Here is a 26,290-nt window from a genome sequence, read left to right on the forward strand (position 1 = left end):
CTTGAGATACCACTAGTTCATTTCTTTTCTCACTTCAAGTTTATAGTTCAACTCCATAGAATAGTTTTACACTATTGTATGATCCATGGTCTAAATAAGGCATTGATCACTATTATATTTGTTCAGTTACACTGTATTGATTGCATCCACACTGCTAATTATGAAAACACAGTTTTAAAACATTGCACCAAGACTGTCATTCTTTTTCAAAGTTTTTATCAAAGAAGAATAGAAAATATTTTATATATAAGCATCTGCTTAAGTAATATAAAAATAAAATGCCACTAAGAGACTATGCATTTTTGAAGCACTGTTTTATTGAAACACCACGAAGTGCAATATCTTCTTAAAAACTGTTATCACATGTTCACTAGGTTCTTCTCCAAAACTATCCAGCTTATGGACAATTAGTATAGACTGCTACCCAGTGCAGTCCTGGTCTTGTATCTTCATCAGTGTTTATAATTAGAGAAGCTGGGAAATGTCCTATATTTAGGGAAAATATTGTTGGTAAACACAAGCACAAAAATAACTGATAACAATGCACAGTTTTGACAATGTTCATATGCCCTCCATTGTTCTGACAGCTCCAATAAAGTTAGGTTTGCTTGTGAAGACCCACAGGCAAAGTTCCCCTCTTTGTAGTTTTCAGAACAGTATAATGGTGTGTAGGCAGGTGTTATGGTTGGTAGAATGCACTGTAAGGAGTAACGTCTCAAGAATTGTGCATTTAGATGTCCTTGCCGAAGAGAACATATAATTTTTCTCAAGTGATGATAAGTATTGAAACATGAGTTGGCTGGGAAACTCATAAGAGAAGCCTTTGGGCATCCAAGTTCCTCCAACTTGACAACTGTGCAGTGAAAAGGGATGACAGGAATTGGTGTTTCTCTGTACCACTGGGATAAACAGTGCTGTATTTATTTGTATACTGGGTTAAGATTGAAGGAAGAATAGAATATGCAATCTCTCAATACTTAAACAGTAAACCGGGAACATTATTTATTAACCGTTCATTTTCAGCTTCTGTTTCTTGATTAAGTTCTTCCCAAATGTACAAATTCAATAATAGCCCTCATACTTGGATCTTCTTCTCCCTTCTGCCTGGATTTAACTGAAGCACTATTTTGAGTAATCAGTACATATATACACTGCTCGCCATTAAAATTGCAACACCCAGAAGGAAATGAGATAGAAACACGAAATTTGGCAAATATGTAGTTCATAATAAGATAAGAAAATGATTACAGTTAGAGCTCGGTGGTGTGACATGTGACAGAATGAGTCTATCGATGTCTGCTTGCGGTATGGCGTCCCAAGCGGCTTCCACATGGTGCCAAAGGTCTTCAACATTACGTGTCGGAAACCTGAGTTGGGCCAGCCGGTGACCCACCATGGACCAGACATGTTCAATTGGCGACATATCCGGCGAATGTGCTGGCCAAGGAAGCAGGGGCACGTGGTTAGCTTCCATAAATGCGAGGACATTCCTTGCAACATGGGGGTGCACGTTATCCTGTTGAAAAGTGGCATTATGCAGTGCATGGATTAATGGGACAGCAACAGGGGTGAGAACCTGTGTGATGTACCGTTGGCTGTTCAATGTCCCTTGAATGCGTACGAGACGCGAACGAACACCTATGGCGATGGCACCCCATACCATGATACCCAATGAAGGCCCTGTGTGATGATGCATGATGCAGGCATCATGAAGCCTAGTGCCACGGTGCCGCCACACGCGTGTACGTCCATCATGATGTTGTATACAGAAGCGGGATTCATCAGAGAACACTACAGCATTCCACTCCGCCATCCATGCACGACGGTCTTGGCACCATCTCAAGACGCAAACGCCTATGCTCTAGCGTCAGAGGAATCCACAACAGTGGGTGCCGGGAAAAAATTCCCCGGTTCGCCAAACGACGAAGCACGGTTCGTAGGGACACTGGACATTGTAAAACAACCCGTACTTCATGCGCAATCCTCGTTGACGTGGCCGTTCTGTCTGTAAGGGCCATGCGTATCAGACGTCTGTCCTCTCGTTCCGTCATCCGACGTGGACGTTGTGAACCTCTACGTCGCTCTACAGTGCCTTCCTGGACCCACTGGTTCCATACACGGATCACTGTGGATGCATTCCGTCCTACATGGGCACCGATCTCACGGTAGGATAATCCGCATTCACAGTATGCAACAATTCGGCCGCGATCGAACTGGAAAACCTGCTGGAATCGCTGCCGTATTCGACGACGTGGCATTGCTGACCGATTTTAACACACTACACTCACGACCATGCACTTTCACTGCTCTTCTGCACCTATCTGACCTGCTACAGGTACCACTTACCAGATGGCATGGCAGGCGCACATGACGCATGACGGCCTTGAACACCTAATCATTTCCTTCTGCACCTCTCCTCTACACACTGTGCACATTTCGTCCGATTCCGATTACTCCTTCTGGGTGTTGCATTTTTAATGGCGAGCAGTTTATGTTTTGAATTTTATGAATCAAATTCCCCATGCAACACATGTGACTGATGATGTCATTACCGTTGCAAAAGACAACTTTAAGCTAACTGTACTGGCATGAATTGGATCTCAAGTTGTATCAATTTCCATTGTTGGAGAAAGAATAAAGGCGTATAAAGTGAATTACTGATGAAAACATTCCCTTGAGAGTGAGTTTCCACCATTTTCATAGAAAATTCCAGTTCTGAGGAACAATGTGTAGAAAGAATGAATAGTATCTGAGTCACTAAAGTTTGGAATTAAAGGTCAAACAAGAAGCATGCAAGTACCAATATGAAGTTTAGAAATTTAGTTCTCAATATTTGAAACGCTAATGATGAAAGTGGAGAGCATCGTAGAAAACATTGGATCCATGGCAATTTTTCAATCAGATTGGAGTATTTTATGCAGGCAGCAGCTAAGATCTCAACATTATTAACACAGTATTATTTAAGTTCCTTCTGGAAATCCAAGATTTTGCCTTCCCTATAACACTTACAAAGTCACTTTATTATTTCTTCCTGTTCTTGGGAGATTTCGAGTCAACATCATAAAACTGGATGTCTGGGAAAGGCCCTACATAAAATTGGTTCTCTTGGAGTAGAAAACAATTAAGGGAAATCATGTTCCCTAAGATAATCATTGAGTCCAAGACTTGCAGGTAGTTTTTTAGTTGCATCAACATAAAATTTATGGAGACTCTGAATATGATTTTCTTTCCCACTGTCATCTTGACAATTTTTTTGAAAATATGGTAATAATGACCTCATAAACAGTAAATTCTCATCTTCGGGTGTTTGAAGTAGAGCAAGTTTTTTTGGACTCAATATCCAGCAGTTTTCGTTCTAAATCAATTGTCTCTTCGTGTGGTCTCTTCCACCTTAGACGAGACATACCTGCTTTGGATGGGGAAGATTGTGTTGTTCGTTGTGGAGGAGCAGATGGTGTTTGTGTTTCATTGAAACTCACCTGAGAAAGTTCAGTATTTGTGTTTTCGTCGACACTTGCATCTTCTTCCAAATCATCACCTTCATGACAGTCACTCACCATTCCAGACGTCTGCCTATCTTCTGATGCCTGTAATGAAACATTTCCCTCCGTTTCTCTGGGGACTACTGTATCCTTTAGAAAAAGTAGACTCGTAAAATACTGCCGCTTTCCACGATACGTAGCCACACATTCTTGGGAGCAGCCAGATTTGGATTTTGGAATTTTCTTAAACTCTTTCACAAATTGGTCTCGTAAATTGCACCATTTCTTTCTAGCTTCATCCTCTGAAATCAAAAGAGAAGATACTCACTAAGTAACTAACTCTAATTGCATTGTCTAAACCTATTTATTATTGTTCTGCCTTTATGAATTGTTCTGCATTTGTGAGTATTAATAAATTTGTACATTTCAATACAAATCAGCATCGTCTGAACAAGCTAATCAATATGCTTATGCAATTCATTCTGATCTGTCTCACTACATACTGCAGGCAACTGTAAAAGGGTGTGGTGATAATGCATCCACTTGTTTCCAACTAACTAACTAACTAACTAACTTCCTAGCCTTCTTAAACCCAAAGGTTCATGGCTGCAGCAACACAGGCCTTCCATCTTTCCCTATCTTGAGCAAGTTCTATATACTCTTTTCCATCCCTACCGATTTCCGTTAGGTCCATCTCAACATTGTCCCTCCATCTTCGTCTTGGCCTCCTACAGGTCTCTTACCATCAGGTTTCCTAACAAGAATCCTGTGAACTCCTCTTTCCTCTCCCATTCGTGCCACATGGCCTGCCCACCTAAGTCTTCTTGATTTAATTATTCTAATAATATCTGGACATGAATACAAATTATGTAGTTCTAAATTATGCAACCTTCTCCACTCACCTGTCTCCTCATCCCTTTTAGGTCCAAATATTTTCCTAAGGATCTTATTTTCAAATACTCTCAATTTATGTTCCTCTTTCAATGTAAGGGACCAAGTTTCACATCCATATAATAGTACAGGCAAAATTACTGTTTTGTATATTTTAACTTTTAGTTTCTTAGATATTATACGAGAAGACAAAAGTTTATGAAGAGAGAAGTAACATGCATTTCCTGAATTAAGCCTACTTTTTATTTCCTCTTTAATATAATTTTCATTTGTTAATATTACTCCTAAATATTTGAATTTGGAAACTGGTTCAAACGAGTTGTTATCAATAATTAGATTTTGATTATTACCTAACACTTGGTTTCGGCCTGTAAGCATATATTTAGTTTTCTCTTTGTTAACTTCCAAACCTATCTCTTTAGCAGTTTTGAAAAATATTTTAGCGTTATTCTTAATTGTATTCACATCATCCCCCAGTAAGTCTACATCATCTGCATATGCTAACAACTGAGTCACACCATTTAATTTTAGTCCTTCTTTAGTTTCTTTTACCTTCCTAACAGCATATTCTAAGGCAAAATTAAAGAGCAATGGAGATAATGCATCTCCTTGTTTTAACCCATCATGAATTGTAAATTTGTCAGACATATTAATACCCACACGAATTTTACTTTCTGTTTCACTGGTGCATATTTTTATCATACTAACAAGCTTCTTAGGTATTCCAAACTCTACTAATATATTATATAATTTATCTCTTTTGACCGAATCATATGCTTTTTTGAAATCAATGAATAGCTGATGGACATTTTGATTATATTCCCACTTTTTTTCAAGTGTCTGTCTGATGTGAAAAATTTGATCTGTAGTTGATCTGTTACGTTTAAATCCACATTGATAATCACCTATAATTTCATTAGCATATGGGGTTAGTCTTGTTAAAAGAATGTTAGATAATATTTTATATGTTGTTGAGAGTAGAGAAATTCCATGGTAATTATTGCAGTTCATTTTATCACCTTTTTTAAACACAGGAACAATTATGGATTCTTTCCACTGTTGAGGGATTTCTTCTTTATTACATATTAAACAAATTAATTTATGAATTTGACATATTAATGAATTTCCACCATATTTAATTAACTCAGCTGGTATTAAATCAATGCCAGGTGCTTTGTTATTCTTTAACCTTTTAATAGCATCTTTAACTTCAGTCAAGTTAGGTTCTGGAACTAAAGGTTCTGCTGTGTGTACTTCATTTACTTCTGATTTATCTCCTACATGGACATTTAAAAGGTCATTAAAGTAGTTCTTCCATCTATTTAGAATATCGCTTGGGTCAGCTAGAAAATCACCGTCTTTATCTTTTATAAAGTTTACTTTAGGTTGCCACCCCTTTCTAAACTCATTTACACCTTTATATAAATCTCTGATATTTTTATTTTTGCTGTTTGTTTCAATTTCGTTAATTTTGCTTTTCAAGTAATATCTTTTTTTACTTCTAAACGTGCGGTTAACTTCTCGCTTTATTATATTATAATTGTTTAGATTTGTATCATCAGAGTTATTTAACCACCTAAGTCTAGCCTGATTTCTTATTTCTATTAGATTATGACATTCATTATCAAACCATGGCTTACTTTTTCTTGGTTAATGGTATCCTATACTTTCTTTAGCTGCTGATTCTATTGCATTACTTATCTGCTCCCAATTCTTATTTACGTCTGTTTCATTTATATTTTCATCATCATTTAAATCCTGCAAAACATCAAATCTATTTGACAGTTTAATTTGGTAATCTTTCTTAATTCTTTCGTCAGTAAACTTTCCTGTATCAAATTTTAGAACTTTTAGATTTTGTTGCTTATGATTTATCACTGACAGTCTTTCTCTTAATTTAGCAATTACTAAATAATGGTCACTGGCACAGTCAGCACCTCTATGTGTACGAACGTCAATTATACTAGTATGCCTTCTCTTATCAATGAGAATATGATCTATCTGATTATGAGTTTTACCATCTGGAGAAGACCAGGTATATTTATGGATATCTTTATGTTTAAAAGTGGTACTTTTCACAATTAAATTCTTTGAGGTTGCAAAAGTAATCAATCTTATACCATTATCATTACTTAATTCATGAAGACTTTCTTTACCAATCGTGGGTTTAAATGTCTCTTCTTTGCCAATCTGTGCATTACAGTCACCTAACAGAATTTTCATATCATACTGAGAAAATTTATCAAAGACCTGTTCTAACTCTGTATAAAAATCATCTTTAGTATTATCATCTTTATCTTCCGTTGGTGCATGTATGTTTATTAAATTAATTTTACACCACCTACCCTGTAAAACTGCATATGATATCCTATCATTAATAAATTCTACTATTTTAAGAGCCGAGATAATTCTATTATTTATGAAAAAGCCTGTTCCAAAATTATGATTTTCAGTACCACCATAGAAAAAAGTATAATTTTTAGTTTTACAATTCCCTTCTCCTGGCCACCTAACTTCCTGGACAGCTACTACATCTAATTTATACTTAACTATCTCATTAACTGTACACTGAAATGCCCCAGGGCGGTAAAGGCTCAAAACATTCCAGGTGCCTAATTTAATATCCTTATTCCTAACGTAGATCTTATCCTTAGTCCAGGGACCTCCCAAAGTAGTCCCCACCCGGAAGATCCGAATTGGGGACTATTTTACCTCCGGAATATTTTACCTTGGGAACATCCATGGCCTTATATTGCTGTTTCTTGACATTTTTTTTTTTTTTACAGTGCAGAGTTTCCAACTTATACAATATTTAAATTCTTCTCAAACCCCATAGCTCTTACATAGTTAACCTTATTTCCCAAATTGCATTGCAATACACAAGTTAATCATCGAGAATTCAATAGCATACGGGGTTTGTCGTGTTAAAAGCATGATGACTATATTTTTTAAGCCATCGACTGGAGTGCAATACCTCTAAAATGGATGCTTTTTTTCCTTCCAGATACCTATCGACTGGAATTGCATTCAGACAGATTGCCTTCACATTTCGCATATCTAAATCATCTGTTGCATCTACAGTTATTGAGGTGTGCAAAACCATTTGGGATTCTCTTCAGAAAGAACACATGCCTGTGCAGATTTCAATCGAGTTGCGCAAGACTATTTTGGAAAGTGGAACTTCCCTAACTGTGTTGGTAGTATCGATGGGAAACATAAGAATGAAGTCAGGCAGCATGTTTTTCAATTATAAACAGTTTTTCTCCATAGTGCTTTTGGCCGTTGTTGATGCAAGATACAGATTTTTAATGATCGATGTGGGTGTATATGGCAAAGAAAGTGATGCAGGTGTATTTTCTAACTCAGCACTTTATCAAAATGTCGAAAATGGTTTCTTATCATTACCAAAAGATTTGCAGCTGCCCAACTTCCATCTAAAAGCCCCATTTGTCTTTGTAGGAGACGAAGCATTTCCATTACAAACATATCTTATGAGACCATATTCTAAAAGAAGAGTTCAAAACAATGCAGCCGCCTCATATTTCAATTACCATTTATCGCGTGCTCGAATGAAAATTGAGTGTGCTTTCGGCATAAGTTCTGCGAAATTTAGGATCCTATTGAAACTAGTGTACAGCATGCTGTTCATATTGTTAAAGTAATTTGCATTCTGCATAATGTTATAATTGACATAGAAAAAGATTCTCTTGTAAACGTCTTGGAAGAAAATGTGATGGACAGGAACCTACAGCTCTCGAAGGGAAACAACCGCACTTCTAGAGCAGAAGAAAATGTACGAACCGTATTCTGTGATTACTTCTCAGTGAATACAATTTGATGTTTTTGTTCATCCACTCATGACTTTCACATAATTAAAAAGTGAAGACTGTGTGTGTATTCCATTATTACTTACTTGCAATTCCTGCACTCTCAGCTGCAGAATCCCACTCCTTATCAACAATTAAACAATCTTTGTAACGAGGGTTTCTTTTTATCCCACTACAAATTTTGTCTTTGCACTTCTGCAATAAGCCCTTCCAATAAGTTACCGGATGGCAAATGCGATACAAAACAAACCTGTTTGAAAATCAACCGTTGCGTGTATTGCGAGCGGACAAATCGCACGTGTCACGTGTCTACGTAGGATGGGCTCATTGCTGACTACAGGTTTGATCGGATATGACTGCCGCGTCATATCGTTAGTACTATACATACTTGACAAAAGTCCTCATTTAAGTCCTTACAAGCATAGTAGGCTTCTTTGGCAACAGCAAGATTACCAATATGTTTCTCTTACACAACCCCTCCCGTTGTTTATGCAGCATGCACTCAAAATCATAAAATAAATACAAAAATGTTGGTATAGACTCAAATTTTCACAGGTTGCTACAAAAATATTCATCAGACTTATGTGGAGTTTTGCAACTTCCGTGTATTGTCAATTTTAAAGCATGTTGAGCATTGGAGTACAGATTGACATACACTGTTTTTCACCCTTCAGTGCGAGAATGGTTTTTAAAATATTTCGCAGAAATAAATTCCCTGTTGCACGTGTTCGCATTTTCTTGGGATAGTATTTTGGAATTCATCTTCATTTGTTCCTTGGCATTTGGAACAACATTTTTAGAGAAAATGGAAGGAAGCCAAGGAAATAGAGAAGAAAGGCGAAGAAGACACAATGAACTGGAATGGGGGACTGAAGTTAAACAAAGAATGGAAGAAGATGTTGGAAAGAGTGGAAAGGACAAGAGAAAAAGAGGAGAGAAGAAGGAAGAAAAATGAAGGGAAAAGAGCGTGAGATTAAAAAGTCCAACCACATTCTATATGGAAGTGTTTAGCCTTTTAGGTGAAAGTAAAGTTGGAAAGTGAAAGTCATCTGCTAGAAAGTTCCAAACAACTTTCTAAATAGTCTGGAGGGAGTAATGTTTGTGTATATATATTACCCTTCTTGTTGTATCTGGCTACTTTTGTACTTGATACAGAGTCTGAAGAAGACCTTGCTAGAAGGTTGAAACGTTACGTTAGTTTATGTTTTTTAATAAAATAAATTACTGCCTTGGTCAGCATATTTAGTTTTTCATAATAATGGAAACAAGGCTTAATGGAGTTATAAGTAACAATCTGATAATCAGGGGCTAATAAATTTTCGAATTTCACAAAATCTTCGACTGTGTATTCATTTGGTGTGTCTACAAGTACACCAGCTGCATGGCATACTGTCGACACTGCTTCTTTCAACTTTAGATCATATTTTGTTACTGGCCTTACTTTGGGCAAGCATAATTCCAATTTGCAGAGATTGTCTTTACTCTTAATAACAGTCAGGGCTTTCTTCTGTTTGTCATTGCCTGCCATAGCACTTGTAAAGTGTATATGTTCTCCTACCATTGTGTGGTTCCACAATATGCACTTCGCATTTTAGTTGGTTCCCAACAAAAAAAGATCCATTGCTCTTCAGTACCTTGGTTACATAATGCATTATAACATCTACATTTAATGCTACACATTTACGCAAAGGAATACCCTATTTGATCCACCCGAAGGAAGAATAAGTCCAACGTGGCGGACACCACATGAAATATTCTCTCAATCGAAAATTTGAAAATGGCCCACACAAATGTTTGTGGATCTCCTACAACTTGATGAGGTATCTTGAAGAATATCTCCTGTCCAAGTAAACCAAATCGCTTAAAATCCCTATTTCTTTCTCCACGAAATATAAAATTGGATTCCCCACCCCTGTTTGATACATCACATAACCTACGGCCAGGCAAAAGGGAGAAGAATCACTACAAGAGTTATCATTGTAAATTACCACCCTATCACATAATTCATAGTATGTATCATTTAATCTGTATGGAGAGACATACATACCACAAGCAAAACTGGATAATTTTTGGTCTGCGGCACTTACTGCACCTGCAACACTGCTGCTGCTCATTGATGTCATTGTTTCTTGTCTTGAGTTCAGCCAACAATTGTACCTGTAATATAAAGGAAATTATTGGAGATTTTTGCGTAGTTCTCTTATTTATTATATTTAATTAAAAATAAATATTTAATTTTCTTCAATTTTTAAAACTTTGAATTAGAACAAATTGTACTTGCCTTGAATGCTCCTACTTCAGGGGCAAAATGTTTTCATGATAAATTGTTCAAAACAGGAGATCTTTTCCCACAATATTTAATACTAATAACCACAGACAATGGCCATATTTATACTGGAGAAAGAAAGATGACATCCTACTGCAGTGTAGCCAGATAATGGAAGGAGATAGCAAGCAGGCATTAGACAAAAAGACAGTTTCACTAGTGATTGACTGCTAGATGGTGGTCAGGTAGGGTGAAAAATGTCAGAATCGAAGGAGTGGGTTTAAGGTAAGGACTGGTTACCTACCTTTCAATATGTACCCAGGCTGTCATACATAGAAATTTTCATTTTGTGTGGAAAGTGTTTACGGTTTCCTTCAATTTATACATACATACATATATGTTGCTGAACGGATGTTTAGAATGATATATTGATACTAGAGTTTAGTATCAGAAGGTATCAGTTCGAATTTAATAGTCCATACCAGCTGATACCTTTCTCGAATCTGAGGGTCTTGAGGAGTCTGCAAAAATGCCACATACATTGCAAGGTCTAAATATCCTGCACAGCATTTTTCAATATCTTTGTGGAAGAAATGGATTTTGTGATAAAATGTACAATTATAAAAATTTCAAGCAAAACTCTGGGAGATTGGTATGATGTAGTTCCAATTTGTTATAAATATTCTGAGCAACTTTGAATTGTTACAATTTTCAAATATAAACATTGGCTCGTAATGTGTTCAGGCATTCTCCCAGCGAGAAACAAAATGATGGATATCTTCCTGGAAGAAGCCCTTACTCTGGGAAGAGCACCATCTGTTGGCACCTCTTCAGTGTCCCTCGAGATGTTTTTCTCAGTACTGACGATATAAGAGCTCAGATCTGGTAGGGTTCCAAGCACTTGCTCAATGTAACTGCAGTATCCTTTTCCACAAGGAAACAGGCATTGTCTTTGTCGAGCAGATGCTGGGCAGGCCACATCGCTTGATCTTAATGCCTGTTCTGAGAAACAATGTGTCACAGTATGATGTTGCACAGATTGCCTGTCCTTTTGGGAGAGCTCCATGTTTGTCAAAGAAGAAAGGGAGCATCCTATATAGTATCCATATGATTTCATTTTCAAAGTACCCTTTACTTCATCACTACTTACATCTAATATTTGTGTTCTGTACTTGCAGATCAGTGTATGTTACATGGTTCTGGGTGCAGATCCCACCATAAAGTTATTTTCAATAGTATATTTTCCCTTGCAATGTAAAAAAAACTATATATAAAAACTTTATTGGTTGTGGACATAGTTCATGCACCAGTTAACAATTTATACATACACACACATGACTTTCATAATAAATAGATAAACCATTTCATTACACATTTATAACATTATTTTAGACTTTCTGAAATATTTTGTGAGAATATTGATCACCGAGGATGAAGGAGAAGTCGAAAAATAAGGTAGTGTCAGTGGTGCTTGATATCCACTCTTGTGCAAGTCCTGAAAAAATTGTTCACTATGACTGACAAATCATCACAATTAAAACCAAATAATTAGAAATTTGATGTGTGGCAACAATCATTCACAGACTAACTGTATCCATGGATAACAAAAATCTGCCCTCGTCCATTACAGAAAGCTGCACCTGTTTTAGCATTCCAAGGTAAAGGGGCAAACATCACAATTGAACTTCATAAGAGAAGCAAGCACAGCTGGCAGAGAAAGGTAAGACATGATTTTTTTGTCAAAAACCAAAACCCAAGTTTTATATCAGGATAAATATTAGTATAAAACTGGTGGAAACCTATACAAGTGTTATAATGTTACAATGACAAGTCATGCTGAAGGCTAAACCATGAGGTTTGAACTGGAGTGTCACCAAAAGATGAGTGAAAGCGATCATGAAATATTCTCAGCCAATCTTCCTGCCAGTGTGCGAAATCCTGGGGGGATGAGGGGGATTCCCCCCCCCCAACAATCTTGGCCTCAGAAATCTCCCACCAAAAATTTCTAGGGGGAGAGTTTTTGTTATAACAAACAAAAGATAAGCAATTACTTTTAATTTCAAATATACTTTAATAAGAATAATATCGAAAACCCACATAACGCACAATAAAAGTAAAACAAGAATGCAAAACAATAATAACTATGAAATCTAATTGATTTATAATGCACAAACTAAACAAAAAATTACACATTATAAAACCACTTCATAATTTATTAACACCTTCAACCGGTTAGTAAAGGAATTAGTTATCTGCTTTACACTATCTGATATGTATAAAAATAACTAATTTCCTTTAAGGAATTAATAATCATAATAATAATATATTTTAATTGAGTAATTTATTTTTACTTTTAATAACATTACAAATATGTATATCGTATAATTCACACAGATGTTTGTGGGGAGGGGGTTGTAGATAAAGAACGTTCTCCCCCAACCAGTTTTCAATTATTTCCCACCCTGCTTCCTGCCCATCCAAATACGTTGGGAAGAGAAATTTTCAAAATTATTTATAGCGTATTAAGACCCAATCACTAGAGGCACATATTTTTGGTAAATTTTCGGTACAAAAACAGAGTCAATGGACATTTCCACTCAATTTTTTTTACAACAATTTTAAAAACTACATCCTGGAAAAATGACCCCTGCAAGTTCTGGTGTTTCTCTGAGTCCAGTTTAAGGCAGAAAAGAGACTTCAAAAGTTGCGAGGCTAGCGTTGCGCTGAAAACATGCCGCCGCCATGTTACTACGTCACTCCTTAGGGAGAGCTCGTTTGTCGTCTGCTTCGAGCGTCCAGTTCCGGATGGGTAGCCCACGGTGAGCGAACACGTGCAGCAGTTTTACAAATCTGTACCGATTTAAATAATGGAAGAAGGAGCGATGGGAGAAAGGAAAGCTATGCTTTGTAATGATCATTCTTCTATGAAATATCCGTGCTGCTCACGTGCAAGATTAATGAAAGGCTTCAGCTGCGTGTGTGTTCTCAGGCCATGCGAAAAATATTGCTTATAAAATTGATTGCTGACCCGACACTCAAAAATATTTTTTAAACTTATATTTATCGATATTTACTGTAACCTATGTAGTGCAAAATAGGAATTTTCACATTCTTCACTTTATTTATAAAGCATATTTAACTTTCTTTTCCATAAAGCAATTTCAGTTTGTGTTCCATTTCTGTTGTGCAAATTATGATCAAATATTTTTGTGCAGATAAGAGAAAATACACTGAGAAGATTACATTAGTTGCACAGTACATATCTATACTTAGTTTATGTATAATTATTACAAGGAAATAATGTGTAAAACCATGGGCGTATTTAAGGGGGATTCAACGGGTCCAACCCCCCCCCCTCTTTTTTTGGTTCACTAAAATTACCAGTTTCCTTGTTCTATCCGCTTGTTCATAAAAAATTCCTTCGGACTTATTTCATTCTCTTAAATTAGAGACGTATAGGATGGGATACGGATGGGAAGGAAATTTTGTAATTCCACACACCAGATGGGACTGCAGAAAAATATCTGCAATTTCCTGATAGTTTCGGAATTTCTGCAATAAGAAACTGCATTGAGACTATCAAATCAGTTATTTTTTCCCCCTTGAATCATATTAAAGAAATTTGGTTCTTAAAAACGTAGTGACACAAGATGAACAGAAAAGTATCAATACTTCGTAACTACAAACAAACAACTTTGTCGGATTTTCACTTACGAAATAAAGCAACCCTAAACATACCAAAAGTTGATCCATCCCTACCCGCCCCCCCTGAACTATATATACGCCCATGTGTATAACAATATCCCATACTGAAATGGTACGATATAATTATTTTAAATTTTGTACTGCGAAAAAAAGCTGCCTCATCTCGTTACCCCGAACGCATTAATTGGTTGGTTCACAACTTCACCACTAAGGATCCTATCGAGACGAGCCATGGCAGCCTTGGTCTCGTTCTCGTTGAGAGTTGTAAATGTCTGTCTCGTGTTTATTTGTAAATGTCTCATTGACAGTCTCCTCTCAATTTATAAACATCCGTCTCGGTTTGGGAGGGCAATTCTCGTTCTCGTCTCAAGTTTAGAAAAATATAGAATTAACAACGTATGCAGAGGCTTATCATTATAAATACAAAAAAAAAAAACCTTTCTTAATTTTTTTTTTTATTATTATTATTTTTTGACTCCTCGTTTCGATGGTACATCCCTCGAAAACTAAATATTATCCTGCTTATATATGCAAACCAAACTGCAGATTCAGAATTACCAGGAATGAACTGGCATTGTAATTATTGTACACAAAATTCATGATTTATCTGAGGAAGTCGCATGTTCCAGGTTTGACTCTCGACCTGAGCATGACTGTTTCCTTGTGAGTGACATTTCATTGAACTGGAAATTGTTACATGGGAGGATGTTTGCTCAAGACTTTGGGGACAGCTTGGGGGATGCTTCTATTGTTAATGTTAGTGTTGCTCACAAGACGAGGCATGTTCCGTCTCGTCTCATAAAAGGAGATGGGACAAGTGAATGTTTTCGAAATGAGATGGGACAGAAGAAAAAGTTCGTCTCTTATCATGGCAGGTTGGGTGATACTTAGATTGTGCAGTTGGTGGTAGTGTGTGTGTGGGGGGGGTGGGGGTGTACTCCTGCACCCCGACTTCGAATACAGCTTGTAGTTATTCATCTTCATTGTAGCGATTAGCCAAAAGTGGGAAGAAATGTGATGTTAGAGATGATACATAATAAATTAACCATGCGTTCTCATCGTTGCGGTTAAACAAAGTGAACGGAAAAGCGACGTAAAAGTAGGCTAAATACAAAATTTGCAATATATATATTAACTGAAGAAAACTGTCATTTACTGCAGGAAATTTAAAAACTCACTGTACCTTTTTATACTGTATCACCTCTTATATTGCAGAAATTGGCATGTAAACCAGTGTGTTCTAAAGTATTAACTTAAAATTTGTGAAGAAAATATTATGACGAAAATAACTGTAATTCCAGAAAAGGCATTCCTATAGCATTAAGTTCTTGCCAGTCAGAACTAACCTATGTATTCGCAATGAACAAGGCTGTTCACGTGTTCAGCCATTGACTGTTACAAGGTTTGCTTTGTCACCCTAATGGGAAAACCCTCTACCGAGTGGCTGAATTATAGTAAATACTACTATACTGCTAGGGCATAATTCATCTCCAAGAAATGGAGCACAGATTTTTGCACTGGAAGTTGTAAGATACTTGTTTTACACAGTAACAAGCAAATTTTCTGTCGCAGACGCAGCTCATGCTAAGTTGACGGGACGAGCAGAAGCCCCGCCTACACGCATTTCTAAATGACGACGTCAGAGGACCTCCTGTCTGTGAAGAGAATGTTTTCAAATCCATGACGTAGTAGGTGAATTTCAGTGGTGTTTGAAGGCGTGTTTCTCGAGAACCGAAACAAATATCGCCGAGATATTTTGCACATCTCATGTTTGTGTGTCATTATCTGTAAAATGAATGGATTTAAAACGTTTTTCATGTCAAAGTGGAAATGTCCATTTCAGGTTCAAAATTGGTAAATTAAATAAAATTTCGGTGTTATAGCTATGAAAAAACAGATCAAAAGTAGTATTCAAAATGACATTTTGGTTTTAAAATTGTGAAGATAATCCAAAATTTGATTTAAAAACTGCACTTATTACAATAGTAAACATAACCCTTCCACTAGTACCAGAGTATTAAGTTAATTCCTGTCTAAAGGGGTCCATTCTTGCTTCTCCAATATTTACAGCAGAATTAATCAATTTTCCGTGAATTTCATAACTCACAGGATAATTCAAACTTCAGAGAGTGTCCCGTCGGTAAATAACCTCTAAATTTCGTGTATTTCGCATTTAGCAGTTTATTTTGTGACAAAACAGAGTAGTAAAATGCACCTCAAACCTTTCAGAAACATGAAAAATTAACATTAGAATCTGTTATTTCACATTTCGTGTTTTTGTCAAAAACGAAATATGCATGCCCCTACGAATCACACACAGCAGAGAGAAGTGAGAGAAAGATATGGCACAAAAGAGGGAGAAGGAAAGGCAAGAATGGAATAAAGGAATAAATACTCAGAATGTTACAACAGAAGTTATATGCATGAAAAATTCTGAAAGTCCTGAAAGACATGTGGAAAATTCAGGAAATAAAAAATTGACGACTCTGAAACAATTTTACTACAATAAGGCCAACTGGAAGTCCATGATTGCACATAACTGAAGTAATATTTAACTAAATTACAACTAGCACAGCCACTTTTGTGATAGAGTGGTTAGCACAGTGGCGTGGTGTGGGATTTTTAAAAGTAAGTAAAATTATGTAAGTAAAATAATAACAACAAACATTGAAATAACCATTTCTTGCTGAGGATTCGAACCTGCGACACCTGACACTTCAGAGCGTGCTAAGATAACAATCGGGAAATTATGCTTGTAAGTAATGTTTTCACCCAAAAACAGTTCTACCACCTCACAAACATTGCTTCAATCCGAAATTATCGCATTCCTGCGACAACGTATGTCAATCTCAATCGGCCCTTTCAACAATTATCACAAATTCCTGTAACCGAAATAATATTATATGTGTGAAATATAGACTTTTAGGTTGACATTTTTAGGACAGCAGACCCCTTGATCATACCCTTCCCTCTCCTCTCCTTCTCGCCCATGATGTTGAAGAAGGACAAAGAGGGCTTTCGTAATCGTTGATATTTAGAGTAAATACAAAATATCACTTGGAAGTTTGCTTTTCCCACAGTGTGATTTGATTTTTTAAAATTTTGATTTGGAGATTTAAGTCCACTTCATGCACAGTAATGCTAATCGGAACACTTTAAAGTTGGATCTGAACCACTTGTTTGACTTGTGCCACCACCGGGTATCGAACCTGGGATCACTTGATTATAAGGCGGCGATGCTACCACTGCGCCATCGTTCCCCAGTGTGACTGGACACCTTCAGAGTAATATAGACCCTATTAGGCGACTCAGCTCTTTTCTGTCAATTCAATATGGCAACACTGATCTGTATCCGGTAAGGATCACCGGCAACTGCACTGGCTAAACAGGCATGGCAATAACCCGCCATAATTCCTCATGTTGCCTGAGGAGGGTACCAGATCAGTTTTCCTCTTCGCTTTTGCCGGTGTCAGAAAAAATGTCAGTCTGCAATGTTTACTTTACGACAATATTACCAGTTTATGTACGTAATAATATTTTAAGATGGGTTCTTCAATTCTTTATATTTTGGTGTTACCTGCGGTACAGCACCTAGAATAACGTAGTGTGGAAAATGGCATGCTTCTGCGCTCTCAGGCTGGTTCCACTTGAAAATGATCCGCTAGAGGCGCTGGTGTTGAACCCGGTGCTTGGTGTTCGACTGCTTATAATGGAAGTAAATGGAGTTTTCGCTGCAACGTCTGATTCTTTTACATGAAGCATGAAGCATTTCTATGAATGTGATAATTGCTATGATATTTGGTACAGTGGTCGCGAAGATATTAACGAACATTCTAGACAGTCGACCACGTCCTGTTATCGTCATACTTTCGTTAATAATACGGGAGAAAAAATACGCGTGGAATGTTCTTGGCAACTAAATTTTTGTGTATGAATTAGGTTCAGTATGAATTAGGTTCATTATTATCATCATCATCATTTCTTTTAAAGATATACACACTGAAGCACTTGTATTTTTGATATTTACTGTCTCTTTTCTTCCGCTTTAAACTAATCGCGGCGATGATGATAATGATGATTGCATGAAACGACAAAGGGAACCCCACAAAACTTTCTTAGTGCCATCGACATGAGTGTAAGGAAACTTTCAAACCAATGGGACAAGCGACACGGGATGTTCACACTGTCACACTAGTGACACACGCTTCCAGACTGTAAAATAGCATTCATTGCACATTAGGGTCCAAGCAGGAAAAGACACGTTCATATGGCGTATTCGCGTGCTACTTGTTACTTCGGTCGGAAAGCTCCTTAAAGGACGGGTGCTGAGACCGAAGCGACGTGCTACAGGGGGAGTTCCCAACTAAGTGACAAGCGACATGGTGCCTTCAGTCTATTAGCAAGCGTTGCTTGCGAACAACAGATAGGCGACACTATAAACCGCACATTACAACAACAGATCTAGGCGACATGATAAGCCACACGTGTCGCTTTGTTGCTTCTGCGTCGCTCAAACTGGGCCATTTCCTCAATAGCTTGCAACATGTTGCCATGGTTTGTTGTTCGGGCATACGCGATGCAATGAGTGTCTTGCTTTAGTGAGATTGCACACCAAAGCGACAAGGGGCACGCGACACTTATCGCTTGAGGATTTCACCAACCGAACGCTGGCCTGTGCTTCCCGTCATGTGAAATGTTGCTCTTGATTGGCTCCTGTCCAAGCAACATGTGTCGCTTCGGTATGAAAGTTGCCTTGGACCAAAGACCCGTGTCGCTTGGTGTGAAATCCTTGTATCGTTTGTCGCGTATCGCTTTGTTCTAAAATCTCCTTGAGGAAACGGTGCAGTCAGAGCTTGTGTCCCAACGGTTCGAAAACCTGCATTGATTACTGACTGCTCGCTTTCAAACGACACTTGTGGTTTGTCGCCTCGGTATGAAATATCTCTCAGGATACTATTTATATTCTAATAACATAGAAAAATAAACTCTAATACACAGTCCAAGACCTGACGTGCGGAATCACATTGCGATGTTTCTTCTTGTGTTACGCATGCTACTTATTTATTAATTTTATTTTACTTTTCTTTCCAAATTAATGCCATTTCGTGACTTCAAATCACTCCACAAATATAACTGTTTCCATCAATTCACTTACCGCCTTTCTAGAGAAACAAATCTACACAATATATTCCAAAAACTAACTAAGCCGCATTACTTTCATAACAAAATTAGCACCTGGGTCAATCGCACTGCCATCTACTTGTCATCGTCTCGGGGAACCAGTTTCTTGGGTCATTTTCCACACTACATTATTCAAGGCGCTGTACCTGCGGTAACATTGGTTACATGCGCACCACGCCTCTGGGTTAGCACATCATCACCAGGGGTCCCAGGTTAGAAATCTCAGCCTGGGCGTGGGTTTCTTTATGAATGTCAATTTCATCACCATCATCACTCATAGCCATCTTCGTGGTTACCCAAAAGTGGCAATCACTCAATTAGCAACTTACTCACATTTCCACCTCACCTGGCATTGAGAAGCAACCATTTAGTCAAGCCTACTGCTTCAGTTACATTATAGTTGAGAGAATCGTATTTGATTGTATTTCTGTTTACCTAAAGTACAATATATATCAATCAAAATACTAATTTTGTTAATATTTCTAAGCACATCTTCAATGAATGTTCAGTAAAGAACACAGACACTGTCACTACACATCATAAGTGTACATCACTACACACACATACATTAGTATTAACTATTTTAAATAATAGAAGAAAAACTATGATGGAGTTCCAGTCATGTACAAATGAATATATCTACAGAACAGTGTAGTCTGCGTACACTTGTCTTGTCATTTATGTTTTTGTAGAACCACGGCTGCATGCAGGCTACTGCAGGTTGAATGTAAAGTAACATTGTGAATACTAGATTTAATAATAAATTTAACCAATAATGTTCATCATTCATGATGGTTGCGGTAAACACGGTTTAAAATTACTTATGTGAAATTTAGAAAATTTCGCACTTCCGCATTGCACAATTTGATGGTTAAATCCTATTAATTTCGAAGATCCACTGTCTTCATTCACAAAAGGGAACGACGTTTGAAGCGGAGGTGACGCGGTACCATCTTCGCTACAAACGCTGTACCCTTTTGTGAATGAAGACAGTGGATCTTCGAAATTAATAGGATTTAACCATTAAATTGTGCAATGCGGAAGCGCGAAATTTTCTCAATTTCACGTAAGTAAGTTTCATCATGTTAAGGACCCAGTGTAACCACAGTGGTAGTTAAATCTAGCAGGTTTCTGAATCTCACTATTTTATGTGGCTTGTTGGTTGAGAGTTCTGCAGATTTTGATAAAAGCCTTGATGTTAGAACTTAAAGATGGAGTTCAAAAGTACAGTCTACATGCTTTAAAGCACACAGTACTAGCCAAGGCGGAAACGACAATTAAAAGTGCTATAGTAGTGAATGGGAAAGTAGTTCAATGAAGAAGATAGATGTGTGTACGAAGTTAACATTAAAACGTTCCAAAAGGAGGACATTATGGCACTTAGGATATTAGTGAATAGCATGAATGATATAAATTCAGAACTAACCAGTGCATGTGATACATCTAAGGAAATTTGGAAGAGACTGATGTCAGTGTATGAGCAAAGTTTGTTACAATCATTGATTGGCTGATGGAACAATTCTTCAACCAGTCCAGGGAACCAGGAGAATTGCAACATGTGTGTCCAAACTTTAGAGGAATTTGCAGGTGAATTATGAAAAATGAAAAAAAAAGTTCTTGTTATTCATAAGACATTCCATCTGATGAAGGAGGAATCAGTTTCCCATAACTTCAATGATGGATTACACAACACCAAAATATATATGCAGATACAACAATCCATTTCATTAACAATTGTTATACGTATTTGCTAAAAAAAAACAAAAAAAAACATTAAAAGTACACCAAATATACTTTTGGTAACAAAAAACATTAAAAAATTAATCTATCATACATACAAATGGGTATTTCAAGTTAATTTTCAATTAACTAGTCTCACTGCATTTGATTGAAACTGGAAGTGGTATCTACCAGACTATCTGTATGTGTAAGCCATGAAGAGTAGATAAAGCATAGGGTAAATGCAACATGATAGTGACAAAGTCTTGAGACATGCGAAACTAGTGAATGCATCAAGTGTTGAAAGAACATTAGCAGTAGCAGCAGTACTGTTAACGTAATAGAATATTATTATCATAATCTATAATTCATAAGTAGACATTGCAACTTCCCCCACCTCCTCCTTACCATGATGGCCTAGCAGTATTTCCCAGCTCCAGAAAAACTTCCTCTACATTCTGGACAAGCTTCTGATTTATGACCCCCCCCCCCCCTCCCTGCCCCTTATTTAGTGGGCAAAGTGGAAATTGAATTTGTGTCATGTGACTATCGTGGACCCCCATGCAATTAACATGTTCGCTGCTGATGTTGCCGATCCGCATCATCATGTTGTCTCACAATATGCAGTTGTCACCTTTCGATGCTTCATTTACGTTTGAGCAGAGTTAGTTTTGCGGGGAACTAAGTGCCAATTTTGCCACTGTGAGACTGCATAGAGTGGCAGAGGTAGCTTTGTTTATCTTAACTCTTTTATTCCTTTGTAAGTGCTGTGGCTTCCACGTAGCCAAACGATGAGCGCTCTCGCCTTTCGTGCGAGCGATCCCGGGTTCAATTACCAATGGAAGCCCACAAAATTTCAGCATTAACCCAGTGCCGTGAGGACAATTGGGAAGCTAGTTGACAAGAAGTAGTAGTGGGCTCCAGTCACGAAAGCTAGAAAACAGTGGTGACGGTATCCTATGCGCTGACCATGCGTCACCCCCATGAAAAGCAGCTCTGACCCTTCAAGGGATGTTGCACCACGGAGTTTAGTTTAGCAACTGCTATGACTTCAGTCTTCAATACGAGTGATAAAGCTTACGGTAACTTTAATCAACCTGGACGTTTGTCTTGAGGTAAAAATATTGATGCCGAAAATATGACATAAGTGAACTGGACAAATTATCTGTAGGATCGAGTGATATATCATCAAATTCAAAAAGTGAAAGTTAAATATCAAGACTTGATGTTAGTTTTGCTAGCAAGCAGGGGACTTCAAGCAGTGAATCGGACACACCAACATGGTCTGATGATGTTTCACGGCCAATAAAAAAAATCCATTTCACTAAATGTAACACACTTCTTGTTTCTCTGACTGGAGGCAACACCCCCATGACTATTTTCAGTTATTACTTGATGACCCATTTCTACACAAAGTTGTTCAACATACCAACCATTATGCAGAGGAAATGTTTCTTTCAGGGAATATGAAGGAATATTTACGTATTTCAATGTGGAAAGACTTGACACTATGAACTGAAACAGTTTTTGGGTCTCCTTCTTCACACTGGGACAATAGTGATGCCTCATCTACAGGATTATTGGAAAAGTGACAATTTATTATCCAAATACTTCCCTCAGTTTATGAGCAGAGATACATTTCTGATTATCCTGCATTGCTTACATTTTTGTAGAAATCCAAGTCCAAATGAACCGGAACAAGAATGACAATTTATATAAGATTAGAACAATTTTAGAGTATTTTAACAATAAAAAACTCTCAATGTACTACCCTGGCAAGGAATTGACCATCGATGAAGCAATGGTTCTGTGGCATAGCAGACTTTTCTTCAGGCAGTGCATAAAAGGTAAGACATATAAATATGGTATAAAATTACACAACCTGACAGAACAGAATGGCCTAGTGGTCAAGACTTTTGTCTACAGTGGCACATCTGATGATCTAGGTGACAAGGGTCACTCAAGTAAAGTAGTCCTGCACCTCATGAAGGAAAAATTAGATAATGGACAGTCCATATACATGGATAACTTCTACAATTGCAATGACTTATCTGAGACTCTCCTGAAGAAAATAACACATTCCACATTCAGTATAAGAGAAAAAAAATTCACAAGCAAAATTAAAAAAGGGAGAAACTGTGCGAAAATACTCTCATGAAGGTGTAATGATCAATAAGTGGAGGGATAAAAGAAACGTGCTTTATATATCAACAGAATATGAAAATGAATCACTTGAGCTCCGAATAAAATACATGAAAACAGATCAAGCCACTTCCAATTGTGCAGTGCAATTGTTATATGTCTGGTGTAGATAGACAGGACCAAATGTCGTCTTAGTATCCAAGTGATCATAAGACTGTGAGGTGTTCATTACGTACAGCTTATACTATTAAATGCTTTCTACCTTTACAACAAATACGCCCTACCGAAGATGAACTTATATGACTTCAGGCTCATTGTGATAAGGGAGTGCTCTCTCCTTCAAGCCAGCCAGCCAAAGTTTCCTAACTCCTACAGGAAAATCTGAACATTAACCAACAAAGTGCCAAGTTGGCCCCATTAACTAAGGACGAATCTCTGCTAACCCACAATGGAAGCTGCACAAATATATTTGAATTTGTTGAAATATGCATTTTTCAACTACCTACTTATGAGTACCTTCTTGTATACAACTTCCTTGGTAATTATTTTTACAGACACACATTGAACATTAACTGTCTACCCTAACATGCACTCAAAAAAGATAACATACTCATAAAATAATCATCATGAGATATGGTTTCCTTCAAGATCGCCACATAATAATGGATATAAAGAAAGAGGTAACAGTTCGTTATATCGGAGACACATTAAAATCAGATATTTTGTGTTACGAATTATGGGTATGACTTGAGATGACCGGACGCCTCTCCGATTTTCTTCATTTTTGACATACTCACTAATTGAGGCCTCCTAATCACGAACCTGAGGTTAAAATTTGTCGGTCACGTCTAAAAATTGCAAACCATTGACGCTAGCCTCATGAACCATTGGCGCTAACCCCATGAACCATTGGCACGTGGTTAGGTTAGGCAAACATAGTTAAAATTTGGTGTCGTGGTAGTATCAGGAATATATACATTTGGTTGTGAAACAAAAAATTTTGCGAAAACTGACAGTTTCCATTCCGAAAACTAAAGCCTTATTTTCGCTTATTTTGCAATTTCTAGATGTTTCTGACAAATTTTAACTTCAGATTCGCGATTAGGAGGCCTCAATTAGTGAGTATGCCAAATATGAAGAAAATCAGAGAGGGGTCCGGTCATCTCACAAGTCGTTCCGAATTATGTATTGTGGAACACAGTTCAAGGTGGCGTGTCATTATGCCTTTTACACGAAAACAAACAATTTTTCACATTCTGAGTGGGTTTTTTTCCTTTCTTCGCTTCCGGAACACACAATATAGCGGGCACATCTTGACTCACATTGTGGGTATGCAGTGTTTCAACCTTCTTCACCGAAAAATACCTACTATCGTGTTCGTCACTGGTGGAAATTATACATTATGCACGGGTAGTCGTAGCTGAGGGATAGCCCCATGAACAATTGACGGATAGCCCCATGAACCATTTCCATAAGGTTAGGTTAGGCAAGAATTAAAAAAAAAAAAGGGAGTTTGAAACACTGACAGTGGGTTACGTCATCGAACGTGCGGAGCATGCAGTTCACGTAGCGAAAGCAATGGCAATTGTGCGTCGGTGAGTTATTTCTCTTGAAAAATACATGATTACCCAGTCAAATAGATTCCACGATGAAAGAAAATACCTCGACGAACGTTAGAAACCTTAGAGAAACTCATTTCCGTAAGTAGTTTTAGTAACTGTCTGATATCGCCCGAACGGATTTCTTCAAATTTACAGGAGAAACTACTTACTGAAATCACTTTCTGTATCATTGTCGAGGTTCTTCGAGGTATTTTCTTTCGCGGAAACTAAATGAATGCTGCAGAACAATAAATAATCAGTTTTTACGTAAGGAACTTGCATCTATTGTAACATTAGGCCGTTGTTTCCATTATGTACGTGCAGATGGCGCAAGCGTCGAAAGTCACGCGGTCTCGGCAGTGTTTCCAAACGTGCCTTTCATTTACGAGAATTTTTTTTTAATTTTTAACTATGCTTACCTTACCTAACATTGCCGGAAATGGTCCGTGGGGGTATCATGAATGGTTTTTGGGGCTATCCGTCAATGGTTCGTGGGGCTATTGTGGATGGTTTTTGGGGCTATTGTGAATGGTTTTTTGGGGCTATCCGTCAATGGTTTATGATGACATAATAAACACGAAGGTAGGTATTTTTCGGATAAGAAGGTTGAAACACTGCATACCCACTCGGATCGACAAAACACAAGCACGACTGCACGCCATATTGTCTGTTACTCAAGCATAACATGGAAGACAAATATTGACTCGTAATATTAAAAGTTGACACTATTTAATGGAAAAAGGCATATCTTCACCTTAAAGAACCTTCCGCAACGCAGAATATGTAATTATCAATGCTAAAATTAAGGAAATAAACGAGTGAGAGATGTTCGGGCCTTATCAGACAAGTACCGTAGTTTCTTGTGTAAAAATGAAGAAATGTGTCTCCGATATAACGAACTGTTACCAACAAAGGGTAAAACATACAAAATCTAAAATTGTACAATGAGAAAATTATAGAAAATGTATAATAGGTATACTGAAATAGGCATTTAGTAAGAAACATACATTGTTTTGTAGGAAAAATGTTAAAATATTATGTAAAATTTAGGGTAGAGTTTGGTGTGTGTAATCCACATAAAATGGTAAGGGAAATGACCTCTACCTCGCTTTCCAACACAAAATTACTTGCTACTACACACGTTTACACACAAAGTTGACATATTTTAACTTGCGCGCGCGTGCGTATGTGTATGTATATGTGTAACAACAACAAAATATTCATTGTCAAATATTGACATGTAACAAGCTAACCTATTGCGCGAATAACATGCACATCAAACGTAATTTCCTGTATCGAAATCAAAGCTATAAGCCACTGTCATTCACCTGACGATTGTATAATATATATTAGCTGATATTAAGAAAAAACTTTGTACATTAAATATTTCCACGTGCTTTATCAGTATGCTACGTTCGAATGCCTCTTGTCAAATGCCTTTCATTCATTTCGACGCGAGAGCCATCTTTGCTTCTG

The 26,290-nt window shown here is 37.4% G+C and overlaps 1 protein-coding gene across 5 annotated transcripts; it reads right to left on the reverse strand.

Moving 5' to 3' along the window:
* On the reverse strand, positions 1–26,290 carry LOC145979130 (uncharacterized). Of its 5 annotated transcripts, XM_083112135.1 has the most exons (4): positions 26,193–26,290; positions 19,699–19,787; positions 10,248–10,357; positions 1–3,784 (listed from the first exon to the last, which is right to left on the reverse strand). In XM_083112135.1, the coding sequence occupies exons 3-4, from the start codon at positions 10,321–10,323 to the stop codon at positions 3,294–3,296; spliced, it is 567 nt and encodes a 188-aa protein (XP_082968261.1). In that variant the 5' UTR covers positions 10,324–10,357; positions 19,699–19,787; positions 26,193–26,290; the 3' UTR covers positions 1–3,293. The 5 variants fall into 5 exon arrangements, with proteins under 5 accessions (XP_082968261.1, XP_082968258.1, XP_082968260.1 ...); XM_083112132.1 differs by lacking the exon at positions 19,699–19,787; XM_083112134.1 differs by lacking the exon at positions 19,699–19,787 and having other exon boundaries at positions 26,143–26,290.

Source organism: Lepisma saccharinum, chromosome 1 (assembly GCF_977018435.1).
Source record: "Lepisma saccharinum chromosome 1, izLepSacc3.1, whole genome shotgun sequence".
Classification (NCBI taxonomy): Eukaryota; Metazoa; Arthropoda; class Insecta; order Zygentoma; family Lepismatidae; genus Lepisma; species Lepisma saccharinum.